The sequence below is a fragment of the Aspergillus glaucus genome (assembly GCF_001890805.1).
Source record: "Aspergillus glaucus CBS 516.65 unplaced genomic scaffold ASPGLscaffold_3, whole genome shotgun sequence".
NCBI lineage: Eukaryota > Fungi > Ascomycota > Eurotiomycetes > Eurotiales > Aspergillaceae > Aspergillus > Aspergillus glaucus.
Window position 1 is genome coordinate 1,157,918 of NW_019170455.1, and position 15,489 is coordinate 1,173,406.

General features: G+C 49.3%; 8 protein-coding genes across 8 annotated transcripts; 1 reads left to right on the forward strand and 7 right to left on the reverse strand.

Annotated features, from left to right (window-relative positions):
* On the reverse strand, positions 1-796 carry ASPGLDRAFT_1010864 (uncharacterized protein). The gene is made up of 2 exons (XM_022539408.1): positions 399-796; positions 1-343 (listed from the first exon to the last, which is right to left on the reverse strand). The coding sequence occupies exons 1-2, from the start codon at positions 469-471 to the stop codon at positions 39-41; spliced, it is 378 nt and encodes a 125-aa protein (XP_022404643.1). The 5' UTR covers positions 472-796; the 3' UTR covers positions 1-38.
* Positions 797-954: 158 nt separating this feature from the next.
* Positions 955-2,849, reverse strand: ASPGLDRAFT_64029 (uncharacterized protein; the record flags this gene model as incomplete). The annotated part of the gene is made up of 7 exons (XM_022548733.1): positions 955-974; positions 1,246-1,421; positions 1,488-1,553; positions 1,609-2,098; positions 2,207-2,456; positions 2,502-2,688; positions 2,731-2,849. The coding sequence occupies 7 exons, from the start codon at positions 2,847-2,849 to the stop codon at positions 955-957; spliced, it is 1,308 nt and encodes a 435-aa protein (XP_022404644.1).
* Positions 2,850-3,184: 335 nt separating this feature from the next.
* ASPGLDRAFT_64030 (sulfatase family protein) lies at positions 3,185-5,067 on the reverse strand (the record flags this gene model as incomplete). The annotated part of the gene is made up of 4 exons (XM_022548734.1): positions 3,185-3,520; positions 3,566-3,687; positions 3,733-4,689; positions 4,740-5,067. The coding sequence occupies 4 exons, from the start codon at positions 5,065-5,067 to the stop codon at positions 3,185-3,187; spliced, it is 1,743 nt and encodes a 580-aa protein (XP_022404645.1).
* A 556-nt stretch (positions 5,068-5,623) lies between these two features.
* Positions 5,624-7,451, reverse strand: ASPGLDRAFT_43047 (putative extracellular lipase). Its single transcript, XM_022545730.1, has one exon. The coding sequence runs from the start codon at positions 7,434-7,436 to the stop codon at positions 5,748-5,750; it is 1,689 nt and encodes a 562-aa protein (XP_022404646.1). The 5' UTR covers positions 7,437-7,451; the 3' UTR covers positions 5,624-5,747.
* A 746-nt stretch (positions 7,452-8,197) lies between these two features.
* Positions 8,198-9,157, reverse strand: ASPGLDRAFT_43049 (UbiX family flavin prenyltransferase). Its single transcript, XM_022545731.1, has one exon. It carries the CDS (start codon positions 8,966-8,968, stop codon positions 8,267-8,269), a length of 702 nt encoding a protein of 233 aa, XP_022404647.1. The 5' UTR covers positions 8,969-9,157; the 3' UTR covers positions 8,198-8,266.
* Positions 9,158-9,708: 551 nt separating this feature from the next.
* On the reverse strand, positions 9,709-11,951 carry ASPGLDRAFT_32431 (Zn(II)2Cys6 transcription factor; the record flags this gene model as incomplete). Its single annotated transcript, XM_022544172.1, has 6 exons — positions 9,709-9,749; positions 9,805-9,881; positions 9,934-10,725; positions 10,772-11,003; positions 11,054-11,310; positions 11,359-11,951. The coding sequence occupies 6 exons, from the start codon at positions 11,949-11,951 to the stop codon at positions 9,709-9,711; spliced, it is 1,992 nt and encodes a 663-aa protein (XP_022404648.1).
* A 184-nt stretch (positions 11,952-12,135) lies between these two features.
* On the reverse strand, positions 12,136-13,711 carry ASPGLDRAFT_164668 (UbiD family decarboxylase; the record flags this gene model as incomplete). The annotated part of the gene is made up of 2 exons (XM_022542581.1): positions 12,136-12,689; positions 12,746-13,711. 2 exons carry the CDS (start codon positions 13,709-13,711, stop codon positions 12,153-12,155), a joined length of 1,503 nt encoding a protein of 500 aa, XP_022404649.1. The 3' UTR covers positions 12,136-12,152.
* An 807-nt stretch (positions 13,712-14,518) lies between these two features.
* Positions 14,519-15,013, forward strand: ASPGLDRAFT_32433 (uncharacterized protein; the record flags this gene model as incomplete). Its single annotated transcript, XM_022544173.1, has 1 exon — positions 14,519-15,013. One exon carries the CDS (start codon positions 14,519-14,521, stop codon positions 15,011-15,013), a length of 495 nt encoding a protein of 164 aa, XP_022404650.1.
* Between the last annotated feature and the right edge of the window lie 476 nt (positions 15,014-15,489).

The window sequence follows — 15,489 nt, forward strand, 5'->3', positions numbered from 1 at the left end:
GAACCAGCCTTTAATAAGGACCTTGCCCTTGAAGATAATCACTGGTGGAAGCACCCACCCAGAGGCATTAATTGTTTCAATGGCTGTAACCCACTCACAATTTCCAGGTTGTAAAAGTGAGCGCTGACCATAGTATTCAGATCAAGTAATAACCTTAGCAGTTGCTGTGAGGCCCATTGCAAAGCCTGTCTCATCAAAGTTATAGATATTCTTCTGAAGGATACCATTCTCTTTGATTGTACAAAGAACACAGTCAAACTACTCCTGGATGACCCTTGGATCCTCTGTTTTTGCGCGCTCATAGTCATATCATTGTGAGAAGTGAGAGGCAAGCTCAGGATATCTTTTAACAAAGTTTGTAACCCAATTCTTGCTGACTGTCTGAGGGGGGGTCTCACCATGCTTTGCAAGTAGAAGATTCACCATTTCCTGCACAGTAGCAGGCCAGGGGGCTGCTCCATGAAGATCCATAGAAAGCACCCATTGTACAAGTGAATTCTCTTCATTTTTGTTCAATTTATGGTTATTAGCGCGTTTCTCAGTGCGATTCTGGTGGCCACTTAGTCAGTCATGTAGTGTTGTTCAAACTTCAAGGTATATTGAATTGACGTGCTGCTTCAGCAATCACTGTGATTTCCTGTTTCTTGATAGCCTCAATAGCAAGCAGGATTCTGCCCTCTTGTTGGCTCAATTGAGTGCATTTTGGTGGCATAGTGAGTGGTTGAAAATGGTAGGACGCGACGTGGGTGACGCGAACGCGGTAGGGTGGCGGGTCGCTTGGGAAATACGTTATGTCACTGTGACGTAATTAATATACAGATAACTAGTTTACCTATTCGAGGCTGATTTCTATTTGAAGTTCGAGTTTTTGTTTTCTTAGGCAGCGACCTGTATTCTCTTTATTCCATAAAAAACTGCATTCTTTAGAATTTGCGGAGAATACGCATAATAAGATCATGACCCCGATTTCCTGGCTAACTAACTAAGCCAACAGGGTCCAACTTCTCCAACCTTCGACCATCGTAGTTCGTAACATGAGATCGGTCCTAAACGAAACATTTCGATTATCCTGAACATGGCTGGGATGAATCTGTATCTGTTTTATGTTTTCTCAATTATTTGTCTCATTCATGATGTCGTGGCATTCGCACGCAACTGTGAAGAACAAGTGCTATTAGACTCCTGTACTCAAAATCAGGTATTAAGCATATTGATTTATGTACCAATATCTCTCATCAAATCAACCCAATTTCCCCCTCTTCCTAAAAAAGTAATACAAATTCAATACCGCGGCCAACACCAACGCTGCCCCCGCCAGTGCACAAATCGCCGTCAACCCATATATATACCGCGGCTTGTCACTCGTGCGAAAGATCTGCGAGCCGGAGATACCTGCACAATTGGCGGCCATGACGATTACCCTGTTCATGCGTAGGATTAGCGGATGTTGACACAGTGTAGAGGGGGAGGAAAGGGGAGGAGCATACGCCATGGCTACACTCCGTTCTTGAGGACGCTCGCAGTAGACGGATAGCCAGCCGACGTTTAGGATGCTGTTTTGTTTTAGCCAGTTCCGGGTCAGGTTGAGAGGTATGAGGGGCAACGCACTGCATGCTGATATACGCCACATTAGCCACACAAATAACACCATATTTATGCCACTGCGACGAATCCCACGGCGTCGTCCGCAGACATGGGTATGCAATGACATCCCACGTAATAGCCAGTAACATGAATGGACCTCGGTGCCCGAGCCAGTCAGATAGATACGCCAGCACCAACGTCCAGACCATACTGCAATACACCGGTACTGAAGCTAGTGCATTTGCATCCACGCTGTCGAAACCGAATGACTTGATCATACTGGGCGTATAGTGCGTCAGACCCTGGTATGCAGACATGGCGACGAGCGAGACCATAAAGTGTTGTATCACGTTTGGCTTCCGGATCGTATCCCAGATATCGCGGCCGGTGATTTTGATATGGCCCTGCACTTTTAGCGGGTCGTCGAGGATGACGCGGTCACGGATGACTTGCGATTCGCGCTCGGTGAAGTAGCTCCAGCGGCCCATGCTGATAAGCGGTCTACCGTCTCCGGCTTTGGGTGGAATGAGGAGGGTGAAGATGATTCAGGCGAAGATGGTGATGAGTCCTTCCACTAGATGTTGTTAGCCATGTTCAACCACCTGACAGTATATGCACATACCCAACCACACCCATCGCCAACCCGCTAATCCCCCCTTCCCATCAAGAGTCAACAAACCAGCGAGCATCTGCCCGAAGAAGAAAAGCGTCGCCCGAAAACTCGTCTCATCGCGCTTATACCACGTCGAAAGATAGTAAAGCGCTCCGGGTATAAACCCACCCTCCAGCATCCCCAAAAGCAACCTCGTAGCCAAATACGCGGGGTATGACTGTATAAACGCCTGGAACGTCGCGACCAACCCCCACGCGAACTATTGTAGTGATAACCATCTCTGTGGACCAAGCCATTGGAGAACGATATTCGATGGTATTTCCGTCACGACGATTCCGGCGGACAGTAATTGCGATCCGACATTAACCTGATTCGTGGTGATGCCTAGGTCATCGGTGATCGTCGATGTCAAGACGGCGCTGATGTTCATGCGGTCGATCTGGAGGGAGAAAAAGGCGATTCCGAGGATAGGGAGGAGGATGCAATCGATTCTGGATTGTTAGTGCGATTGGGATTGCGATCAAGAAACTTACTTGCGCCGCAATGGTCCCTCTTCAGCATCCCAATCCTTGACAATCCCGTTCGGCGCATCGGAGACCTCATTGTTGACGTTCTTTTCGATCGCGACGCCGCTGTCCGACTCGAATGTCATAGTCGCGCGCAGTGCACAATGTCCCTCGCCTCAATTTCGCACACAAAAAAAGCCTTTGCGACATCCACAAATCTTATACCGGACCAGCTGAACTTATCGCTCTGTTCCGACAGCTGATCTGCTTACGCAGCTTCGGCGCAAGACTTCCCCCGTAGAAACCCCGAGATCTTGCGAATACATAACCGGGAACGCAAGGCGTAATCGGCACTACATAGTGACTGGTCGGGCGAATCACGGCGCCACTATGGAGTGCGCTAAACTATGTCCGGAAACGCTTAATTAATGAAGACTAACCGTATTGGTTCTAGTGTCTATACCTAAATTTTTAGTGGATTTTAGGTCCACGACTCCCAGCTCAAGCCATCGCGGTAAAGCAAGTCCGCTTGTGGTCCCTCCGCGTCGACGATGTAGCCGTTTTCGCATCGGTCGAAGGCGACGTTTGGTGTTTCTTGGTAGAGAGTGTTGTACTGCGAATCAAGGGCATCGCGCAAGGTCTGTACAGAACCGTCGGGGTGGAGGACGTTCCATGGTTTGATGCAATTGCGGCCTTCGCATGATTTGAGAACGAGCAATAGTGAGTCGAGTCGGGATGCGACATGTTCCAATGGGTATCCAAGAATATGTTGCGAGCGATCGTCCGAATATAAATTGTTCATTTCGTAGGGATCAGTCTGAGAAGTTAGCAATGGACATGCAATTTATCCCAGACGACATACCGTCAAGTCATATAATTCATGCTCATTAGTGCAAAAGACGGAGTAGTACAGGTCATATCCGTCGCCGATAATCCGCACGGACTTGTAGGTGTTATGGGGAACGTTGAATTGGCCACCGGGACCTAGTTCTGTAAGCACTGAACATTAACCTGTCGGGGAGAACCTACCAAGTCCGCCCTTCTCTCCCTCCAAAAACGCCTTGCCCCAGTATTCCACAGTGACATGCTCGTGTGTGGTTTCAATTGAATTGTGAATGGGCATCGGGGTTCCATCAAAGTCCTTACGCAATGGAATACCAGCTAGGTCGAAGAACGTCGGTGCCAGATCGATATGAGTGGTGACTGCGTCTTGCACCACTCCTTCTGGAACACCAGGTCCGCGGATAAAGAAAGGAACCCGGATATCCTCGTCAAATCCTGTCGACTTCCCAGGCGGCAGGCGGTGCTGACCAATATGGAAACCATTGTCGGATGTGTAGATGATGTATGTATTGTCGAGTTGGCCGCTCTCCTCGAGACTGGTTACAAGCGATTCAACCAGCTCATCCACGCCCTGCAGGGAACGCAGGCGTTGACGATAGAAATGATCGTTGTAATCAATGACAGACTGGTCCTGCAGAGGCAGATCGCGAATCCAGCTGACTCCACTTGGCTCGTCCGGATTAAAGCTCCCAGTCCGCGGTACTTTGGCATCAGGAAACAGATCCTTATGCCTGTCAAGCGGGATTGCCTCCGTCATTGCCGCTCCGCTCCCAAACGTCGACGAATTCACGTTTGTATGTGGTGCAATCGGCGAAACCGCCAGAAAGAACGGTTTCTCTCCCTCAAGAGCGTCATCTAGCAAGCCCAATGCCTTTTCCGTGATCACTTCAGTTGTGTGTCGACCCTCGTAACTAACCGGAGGGTCATGATTGCGCTGGTAGGTGGAGTTGAGATAATCGTAAGTAAACGGATCAAGCAAGAAATCCGATCCAGTAAAGCCAGCAACATGAGGTTTGTCGTAGTTGGTAACAGTATGCGCATTGAACAACTTCCCGGTATAGTACGTGTTATACCCGGCTTCTTGGAGCCAAATAGGAAGGAAGTTGTCATTGAATCCGCGTTCCACGAACTTCGGATACCCCCCTACACAAGTCAGCAGTCGAATCACCTGCCAATAAGTAATTGAAACACACCATATGGCGGTCGCACATCCGTCACATTCGTATTATGCGCCTGTCGCCCAGTCCACAAACTAACTCTCGACGGACAACACAACGCCGTCGTAACAAAATGATTCCGGAAGAAAGTCCCCTTCTCTTTAATATACTTGCCCGTCAACGGCGTATAATCCGTAGACCCCAACGTCAGATCTTGGTCGTCGGAGATAATGAAGAGGAAATTGGGTTGTTTTGCGGCCTTGCTGCCCGAACCAATGACGGGGACCTGGAGATCGGGTACATTGGCCTCTGCGAGCGCAGAGAAGCTCGACGCTGCTATGAGGAGAGATTTGGCGAATTTCATGGTGATTCTTGGAATTTGAAGAGAGAGAAATGGATTTGTTGTGAGAAGTGCAATATATCAGCTCGGATGATGCAATTGATCGGCGGTTTCTGATTGGGTGGTGTTACTTGTGCAAATTAGTCACTGCATAAGTTATGCACTAGTTATTTGTTCCGTGCTATACGAGTTTGGATATGCGCTATTCCGCATAGCGGTGAATTTAAAGACGTTGTATGGATAATTACATTGCCAGGTAGACCTAGTATGAGTGATTAATTCCAGAGACCCCTATACACCTGCACAACGGATACGCACCGCAAATACGAAGACCCCAGAAAGCCCTAAACATGACATAACACCGGCCATTGGGGTCTAACAGTACGCTTTCTTGATATGCTAAATTCCATCCCAAGTCGCTCATCGCTACCCGTTATAAATTGACAGAGCCTAATCGTTAGCTTTCTGAATATGGCAATGTGATGATTCGAATCTCGATTAAGCATAGCATGAGGCTGCAAGCCACATGCCCTCTGCCGTCTGAGCCTAATCTTAGCTTAGAGGCTGTGTGGATTCTACCTTCGAGCAAAGAGAATTTTCAAATGATATGGATGACTGAGCTGAGCCATCACCTGACCGATCATGTGCCATATACACCTGAACAATAACCACTAACATTCATCTATGCAATATGCACACAGTAATCAAATCCGAAACGCCTGCGTATTCTCCAGCAAAAAATCATACGTCTCATTCCGGAAATCATCCTTCAACAATTCCCCCTTATCCTTGAAAAACTGCATCAACTCCACCTCCTCGTTTGTCCACTGCGGCCATTCCGGAAACTCCTCCCCACGCCGTTTATTCGGATCGAGCTCATACACAAAGCTGAGGTAATACGAGTGTATCGACCTCGATGCATAATTGGGCAATATACCGTAAAACACCTGGAGGATGTCGCTGCCGTGGAACGTACCCAGGATCGGGGTGCCGTAATCGTACGAGGCGAGGTAGGACCATGCGGGGACGTCGGGCTTGAGCTCTTTGGCGTATTTGAGGAATAGGCGGCGGGTGAGGGTGAAGGTTAAGTCACCTAGGATGGCTCCTAGACGCTTGAACTGCGGGTACCAGTTGTTGAAGATGCCGGTGCGGAAGGGGGAGCCATTTTCAGCAGTGTCTTCGTAGGTGTCGATGAGGGCTTGTAGCTGGTCGCGCGAGATGTGGAAGAAGAAGATGTCGGAAAAGTACTCGATTAGATCGTCTGTGGTGGTTAGGTTGGATTGGAAGAGGGCGAATAGCGTGCCTTCGTCTTCTTGGTCGCCGACGATAAACGGCACCGAGGCGTATTTGCCTGACTGCACGGCGAAATCGGGTGACTGCGTGAAAACCTTACCGTCGGGACGAGGAAGATACGACAGTGACACGGAATTATAGCTCAGAATCCCAGGGACCGAGTTCGCAGCGTTGAGAAAGTCCGTGTAATCCAACCCGCGCAGACACTCCAATGTGTCTTCGGCTGTATCACACCCAGCGTACGCCACGACGGTATCGTATATATTCTGCCCCTTGTCACAGTCCACTGGATCTGCAGGTACCACACTCCCAGAGTTCATAATGGCACCTCGGAACAACGGCGACCCCTTGTAATCGATATCCCCGTCGTACAACATCATCTGGTCAAACACGGAGATTGATCCCGCCGATTCACCCCAGATCGTCACCTTATCCGGATCGCCTCCAAACGCAGCGATATTATCAGCTACCCATTCCAGCGCGAGCCGTTGGTCAAGCAGACCCAGGTTCGCCGCACCGTCCGCAAGGATCTCAGCACCAGGCATAAACCCAAATCCGCCAACACGGTAATTCATCGCGACGAAAACAATCGGCATATCCAGATCAATCGAGTTCTGCACAAGCGACGCCCCATCATACGTAGTCGACGATCCCAACTCGAATCCTCCACCGAAAATCCATACCAGCACAGGTAGTTTATCCTCCGCAGTGGTTCCCGCCGGACGACGAATATTCAGCGTGAGGCAATCCTCCCCAGCATTAGTAATTTTCTGGAAGAGTGGGATATTAGCCAGTTGCCCGACCACAGACCCAGGAAACTCGGAGGTATCCGTAGCGAAGAAAAACTGCGGACACGACTGCGCAATTCCCGTCGCGTCGACATCGCCCAGAGCACTCTCAATAGGCTGCGGTGGCTTCAGTCGAAGAGATCCAGTCGGTGGCTGCGCAAACGGAATCCCATTAAACGACTCAACCTTGAGCCCAGCCTGACCTGCAACCGTAGCCTGGGGAGACGGAATAGTAACAGTAGGCGCGCCCAGAATAGCCGGTGCTGCCAGGACGGCTGGCAGCAGACCTAGAATAGAAAAAAAACGATGCATTTATGCGGATACGATGCGGATGCGCACATAAAAACTGTCTCATTCAATACCGAGAGCGGACATGTCACATTTATACTCCAGTCATGATTACAATTTTTCGGGAATTGCCTAGTAGGCAGGCACGACCGGGACTCATGTGCCTTTGTCCCGTTCCTGCCTGTCTGCCTGCAACCTAAGACATAGTGGCTGGATGTGTCAGGTGGACAAGACAAACGCCAAAATGACTTGTAGATGTCAGATTATAGGCTGATTTAATTCTTACTGTAAAGGGAGTATTAGACACGTGAACCGAGGTTTGCTTGTATGTTTTTCTATGTGGAAGGAGTAGATCGGATCCCCGCATTCTGCTCCCCGCGGGGAAATATGTTAAAGATGATAGGCAGGGCTATTAGCATAATGTAGGAAAGTGGGGTTGACAGTTGCGTTTAATATTTTGAAGTAAATCAGGTTGTCTATTTGGGTACGCACTGCGTATAAAACCTCGGATCATGCACATCCGGCGAACAAGGATACCCCGAACACTCCGTGCAGAGTACGAGTAAATGTGATAGAAACCTGCATACGTCCGAGACATCTGCATGGCCTTGTCCTCGATATTATTGATACCTTACACGGAGAATATACCCAATCTATTGAAATGCATTACTAGTCTATTGACAAACAAACCAACGCCATCCATGCAAAAGCAAAAAAAAAAAAAAAAAAAAAAAAAAAAAAAAAAAAAAAAAAAAAAAAAAAAAAAAAAAAAAAAAAAAAAAAAAAAAAAAAAAAAATAATAATAATAATAATAATAATAATTGAAAATGGAGAAACGCAACGAACAAAGAAACCTATGACTCCGCCCACCCATTCCACCTCTCAAACTCCCCTGTATCCAAATCAAACAAATCCAGCATCCTCCCCACGCTCTGGTCAACCAAGTCCTCCACCCCAGCAGCTCGGATATAGAACGCCGGCACAGGCGGGAAAATTACAGCCCCGCTCTGCGTCGCCGTCAACATATTTCTCAGATGGATATTGCTCAGTGGTGTCTCACGCGTAACAAGCACCAAACGTCTCCGTTCTTTAAGCATCACATCCGCCGTTCGGGAAATCAAGTCGTCACAAAATCCCGAGGTAATCGCAGCCAGCGTCTTCATGCTGCATGGCACCACGATCATTCCGTCGGTTTTGAAAGAGCCGCTGGAGATAGGTGCAGCCATGTCATTGATGTTGTGAACGTGGTCGGCTAGGGCGCGGGCGTTGGAGGGATGGTAGTCTGTTTCGTATTTGATGGTTGCTTCGGCCCATTTGCTCATGACCAGGTGGGTTTCGACATTGAGGCGGCGGAGGGCTATGAGGACTTTGATGCCGAGGGTCGCGCCGGTAGCTCCTGTCATGGCTACCACGATGCGACGGCGGCGGGTGTTGTTGGGGGCATTGGAGGTAGTGTGGGTTGTGGGCTGCATTTCGGCGTCGGGAGATTCGCGCATTGAATGTGGTGTGACGGTGCCGTTGTTGTTGGTGTTGCCGGAGAATATCGAATTTAGCATAGTTTGTGGTGTCGATTATTGTTTGTTGGCAGGTCAAAGGCTCGGGTGTTTATTGTTTCGAGTCGAGGCGATTTTCACTAATCCTTGTGCAAATCCTTTCCGAGATCCACTATGGTGCAAAATATGGAATCATCACATTCCGACAGATGGCTATGCTTCTTATATGCGATCCACCTTGCTTCAGACGTGGCGGATATCAGTCATTCCAGAAAATGTTGACTTGACGTTGACACATCCGAGCCCCCGAGCCCCCGATACCGAGATTGGATCCCGAGCCCTGCCAAACCTGATTGCAAAATGTCGTAATTTGCCATGCTAATACTACATGCCAAAGAGCATGTCAAAGCAGGGATAACATTTTTAGGACGATGACATTCTGCAAGATTCCGCACGTCAAGACTTCAATGATACAGAGTACATTCACGGTCTACTAACTCCGTTGTCTTACTGTGACGGCTCAACGGCTCAACGCCAGACAAACAGCGCCAACATATCAAACGATGCCATACAAGCAATATGGTCAAACAAAGGCTTAAGCCGCACCACACAAATGCCTATAAAGATCGTTCATCGCCTAGATAGATTTCTTTTTCTTCTTCTTCCCCAGATTCGATATTCTCGTTGTTAGGCTACCTAGTCCAGATATGAATATTATTCGTTTTATCTGCTAGTTTCCGAGCCCGTGACACTTACTTGTGTTTTGTCCTAATGACTCGGGCCGATCGGATACCGATTTCCAATTACAAAAACTGGCTCTCCTGAGAGATATCAAAAAGTGGGACTGTAAAATCAGACCGAGTCAGTTATGGCCGAGCCTCCGGACCGGCCGAACTCACCGTTCATGATGGAATCGATATACGTGACAGGCGATACATCCGATATGTTCAATCCCTCAGGGAAGGCGTTTGGCATACTATTGCTGCCATTAGCATTCCTCACAGAATAACATAGTATACTAGACGTACCCAAAACCAAGGAAGAGACTGTTCATATCGGGCGCGGTCTCGGCCCCATGCGGCATTGTCTGCTCCGTCTGCTGATCCAAAGCACTCCCCACCGCATTACGTAGGGTAACCAATGCCCGAATATGCTGCTCCGAAAGCCACTGTGCGTTATCGGACGCTGCCCCCGAGTCGCCGGTAGCCGGCCCAGTTGCTGAGAACACCTCGATCACTCTCTGTTGTAGATCCCGACATTCCGGATCGTGTCGTGTTTCTTCCCAGATGCACAGCAACAGCGTCGAACTCAGTACCGTATGCACCATCGACCATGTGCGAAGGGGGACGATACTCAGTGCTTGGAAATCAAGGAATGCTTTGGAGGCCTCGAGTAGACTGGTTTTAGCACGGGTGCGGAGTAGCTCATGTCCATGGAATGCATCCCGCGACTGGGTCCGTTTGACAGCTGGGCGGCAGAGGACTGAAACCACGAAGCAGAGATGCATCTTCAATGCCAGATGTTCAAGATTTTGATGGAAGGTCCTGCAGTATTCGCGCGAGCATAAATGCGGCTCTGCCCGGCTGTAGACGTTGTCCAAGGTTGTCAACGCGTCCAGTGACCGGCTGGTTTCCTGTATTTCTGTTTCATCTGACCTGACAATATCCAGAGCCATCCGACAGAGGTAGTGCATGATATCAGTGTATGATAAATTTGTACGAGAGAATATAGAGGTATCTGTTGCCCAGCCGGATATGGTGACGATGGGTGGCCGGTCGTAGCAAAGACAGAGCAAACCATCCTGCCAGACAATCGCAAGCCTTCCTTGTCAGAAAAAGTCGGAACGGAGAATATGGCGTCACTCACCATAGCGATTTGGCTCTGGAGCGAACATATTCAGGCAAATGTGCCATGCTTTTATTTGTATGTAGCCCCAGAGTTTGTGCCAATCGAACAGTCGTTCCTAGTAATGCCCATGCAGCATCTGACTGACCATTATTCTGTAGCGTATTTCCCAGTATCAACAGAGCTTGAATGGTATCCAGCGATGGACGAAAGAGAAAGTTAGCCAAGCGTAGAGCGTGGAATGAACGACGGGCTTCATGGTGTCAGTAAAGAGACGATATTGAACATTATATATGTACGCACCTAGCTCTTGATATGCTTCGGAGCGCTGTGGATCCTCCAGGTCAGAGTAGTGTGCCCCAGCCGACAACGTAGCTAGCAGCAGACTGATATGGCCAACGGACCCGCCTGTTGACCATCGCTCAGAGATGCAATTGGGATCCCGGAACTCTCCTGCAGCTCGGGCATTAAGATACGAGCAGAGATCCAATTCAAAGCGATCCACGTCTACCAAAATGGGATTGAATGGATATCCACATAAGCGATAGAAATGGAAGAACCTATCCGCGTTAGCTCATACATGTCACTACTTATGATGAGGCACTCACTTCAGAACCTCCTTCCGCTGGGGCAGAATCTGCAACAGCGAGGACCACTGTTCCTGCGGCGTCTTCGAGTCCATGAATGGATAACTGTTGTACGTATTCTGCAAGCCAAGCACCGACCCGACCTCCCGGGCCATGAAACCGTTGGCGTCCTGCGTGCGCTGGCGGAGAATAGAGACGACAGAGTTATCCCCGGAGAATATGTACTCCTTCTCACCTCCCTCCGCTATATTGGCTCGATTCCCCTGCGACTGAACCTGAACCTGCGCCTGCCCTTGATTCCAACCCTGAGTTCGAGGACTTGGCAAAGACCCCTGCGATCCCAATCTTGGCACCGGTTCGGGTCTCCAGTTCAACTCCGGACCAGTTTCACCGGCAGGTTGCTCATTCCCAGCAGACGCAGACCTATTCCGTGAATGAGACATATCATAGGCGCAGATTTCCGGATGTCCTCGTCTCCGACATGTCCGACATGGCTGCGTGCCGTCGCATTTGACCTTGCGTTGGCGGCAGGGGTAGCAGGCTCTGGATTCGCGCTGCTTCCGCCTCTGCTGTAGCACGCGGTCTATCTCTTGTTTATCAAAGTTGTTTGCCATGGCATTGTTGGATTTGGTTGTGTTGTTGTGAGTTCTTTCCTACGTTTTGGAGTTGATGTCAAGTGGATGAGTCAGCAGTTTCTAGAGTACACGAGAGCCAATCATGTTCAAGCTTGTTTACAGGGATATTGTTCTATTACACTTGTAGTTTAACATTAAAATAAATTTCTCTCTATATGTACAGGTATATTACAAAATGATTTAATCGCCGCGGAAGCCCATCTTCTCCCAGTTCGCCAACACCTTCGATTTCACCTCTTCCGGGAACGAGTGCTCGAAATCAGCAGCCTCCCAATTCTTGCCGGTAGTATATTCAACGGGCAACAACGCATCCGAGACCACCTTACCGCCCTGGACCGGCGAGCCACTACCCTTGCCCATATACGGAATCAACGGGAATCCCCGAACGTCCTCATAGTGTGTCTCGTCCATACTAGGCCGGCAGCGGGTGGAGAACGCCCACATAACATCCTTGCCATCGTAGACGTCGATATCATCGCCGACAAGCACGAGTCGATGGATGGTATATCCGGCTTTCTCGTTGAAGATGAGGTCGCCAATCTTCTTGCGGAATTCGGCGCTGTTGGTCTTCATGCTGCGGAGCTTGGCGGTGTCCACACGCAGAGCCACCCATGTGACTTGGGATTCGAAGGGTGCGAAGGCGTCGGTGACGGGGAGGTCGTGTTGCTGGCAGATTTTCCGGATTTCTGCGGCAGCGAGGGAACCGATGAGGGTATGCTATTTTTTTCAGCTAAATCCTATACCCGGAGAAAAGTGAAAAGTGAAATGCTTACCGTTTCATCAGTCAACCGTCCGCAGGATGACATCGGAAGAATAGGGTTGTTGCGGTATGTGATCCGGTTGACCTTGTACTTGGGGCAAACGTGGACGTCACCCGGGAAGATGTATCCATGCATTTCACCAAACGGGCCCTCCGGACCACTCTCGGTAATAGATAAAGTACCTTCCAGGACAATCTCCGACGTAGCAGGGACATAAATATTGTTCGTATCGCACTTGACAAGCTCCAATGACGAACCGGTCATCGCTCCGACGTAACCCGCCTCAGTCACACCGTCGGGGATGGGCATGCTAGAAGCCATGATAGCGGCAGGAGGCACACCAAAGGCCAACGCCCACGGGACATCCTTGCCTTCCTTCTTCCACATCTGGCGGATTTGCCAGATGTGCTGAGGGGGGATAACGAGTCCGGTCAGATGCTTCTCGTCGGAAACCATGGCCCGGGCAATGGACCAGTTAGTCCATTTGCCATCGGGAGTCTTGATAATGTGCATTCCGTAGGTTTGAATGTATTTCCCGCCGTCCGACTTGTGAACCATCGGGACCGGAAGAGCTGTCAGATCAATCTGCGACTCCTCCAGGTGGTTCTCCTTGCAAGGTCCGGTGGGGAGGATTGTAGGCTCAATCGGAGGCATCTCGCTGGCAACGAGCATCTTATCGAGAATTTCCCGCATAGACGCAGTAGGAGGAAGACCGAGATGCCGGGCCAAGCGGCCGTAGCGGTCTTTCGAACCGTTTCTCAACGAACCGGGGGCTCCGAGAATGCGGAAGAGGGCGTGCTGCATACCGATGACATTGTTGAACAGCGGTGCCTTATCGTTGGTTTCGCAGACTCGACGAGTGATCGCTGCGGCTTCGAGGTCGGCGTCGACGGGGGTGTCGATTTCGACGAGGTCGTTGTCGGCCTTGAGGGCCTCCACGAAGGAGCGGAAGCAAAGGTGAGCTTGTGTTTGAGACATGTTGATAGATGTTGATGTTAAAGTAGATTAATGCAATCTAGGGTCTCATGCTTACAGGGGATCTGCATCGATCTTTTATAGTCTGACTCGGATACGGTGATAATAACTCGGGATCCGGCATTCTGATAATAATTGGGAAGGGTTCGGGACTCGCTTCTCGGGACCTCGGAGTGTCCATTCTTCTGGTTCTGGGTGGGTCGGGATATAGTTCGGCGTTCGGCATGCCGTGACTTCATTTTCCTAAGCGGGAGATCAGAGCTAAAACTTCAACATTAAAATATGCCGTAATCCGAGAATCAATTACCGAGCATAATCAGTGCTGTTGAGCACATCTCCCTTTATGGTTATAACGTCTACGCCGCCTAAATCATCTTCCTTCCAATTGACCGATTTCGCTTCCCCATATACCTTGTTTTGTTGTCATTTTATCCAGGCCGCCATTAGTCTGGCTCCTATCTTGAGGCACTTGTTCTATGTAATGTGCAGAGTCAAGCTATAAAAGACATGAGGAGCTCATCGAAACTGTCCTTTGATACTACGGGAGCTGCCATTGCAAGGCTACCATCGACCCCTGACTTGAACCATGGTAGCAATCCGGACACTTCCATACTACAAATGACGGAGTATACAACAGGCTACAGCTTGAAAAATAGCAGCCTACTCGCTAGAGAAAGTCTAGACCTCGAGAGTTATGAGACTTCCTTCAGTTGTAGACTCTTTTTCTTCCTACAACCACCTACAACTGATCTATCCATCACATCAAACTACCACTTATAAACAGCTATGTGCTACTAACATACAAACATCATGCTTTTCTCCAGTTCCTTTCCTGCGTGCAAGTCTCTATTCTCCAAGGACATGATGGAGACCAGAGTGAGCCAACACGAGTCCATCGAGCTTACTGAAATGGGAAGCAAGTCCTCTCCTAGCGAAGACGGGAGTACAGCAGAGAGTCTCTTTCGCAAAGCGGTAGATGACACCTCGTTGCGTTGTGAAATCGAGGATATCCTCTCCAGCCACGGGATCTCATCCCAGGGGGTCGCTTTCGAAATGGGAGATGGCTCTTGCGATAAGAATAAAGGACCTGTCCCCTATGTGCGGGTGAAGGGTATCACCAGTCCCGTGCCGCATCTGACCCAGTTCGAAGCAGAGAGGGAGATTGCAGAAGCGCTTCTGAAAAGAGATCTGCGGATATTTAGAATCGATATGAAGCCCGACATGCTTGCCAGGTCCGTTGAGCCTGTTAGGCGTGTTAAGAAGAGATCCTCTTCGTCTGACTTGGTTTGGCTTCGCTTATTCTGATGACTTGCGTTTCGAGTACGGACTTTGTGTGTGTATTCACTTGTTAGGGAGTTGAATTAACAACGTCATTTCTTTTCTATGGCACAGCTCCTACAGCTGCGGCAAGACAGCGTTTGTAATGAATTAGATAGAGGCAGTAATGGATTGCGAGGAATGTCTCCATCTTTCCTGCTGGTCTACGCTTTCTCTGCCTATATGGGACGTGCAGCGACACTGATCCATCGCTGCCTGCTGCGCCGGTGCCTCAAAATTGCTTCATATTGACCATCAGAGAGTGTATAGTCAAAGGCAGCGATATCTATATCTCCGTCGCGTAGCTTCCCTTACCATCATATTTCTCGGCATTTTACAGGACTTCAACAATCTTCATTCAATAAATCTTCTCAAACTAAATACATACACCATGCGGCACTCTCATGGATTCGGTCTCATTACCACATACTTTGGGAGAAGCTTCGTGCCATTGATTTTCGGCT

Excerpts from the sequence above, each read along its gene's own strand:
- ASPGLDRAFT_1010864 (XM_022539408.1), bottom strand. The coding sequence starts at position 471 with ATGGATCTTCATGGAGCAGCCCCCTGGCCTGCTACTGTGCAGGAAATG. Across the intron at positions 344-398 it reads TCTTCTACTTGCAAAGCATG|ATATCCTGAGCTTGCCTCTC; the intron begins GTGAGACCCCCC and ends CTTTGTTAAAAG.
- ASPGLDRAFT_43049 (XM_022545731.1), bottom strand. The coding sequence starts at position 8,968 with ATGCTAAATTCGATATTCTCCGGCAACACCAACAACAACGGCACCGTC.
- ASPGLDRAFT_43047 (XM_022545730.1), bottom strand. The coding sequence starts at position 7,436 with ATGCATCGTTTTTTTTCTATTCTAGGTCTGCTGCCAGCCGTCCTGGCA.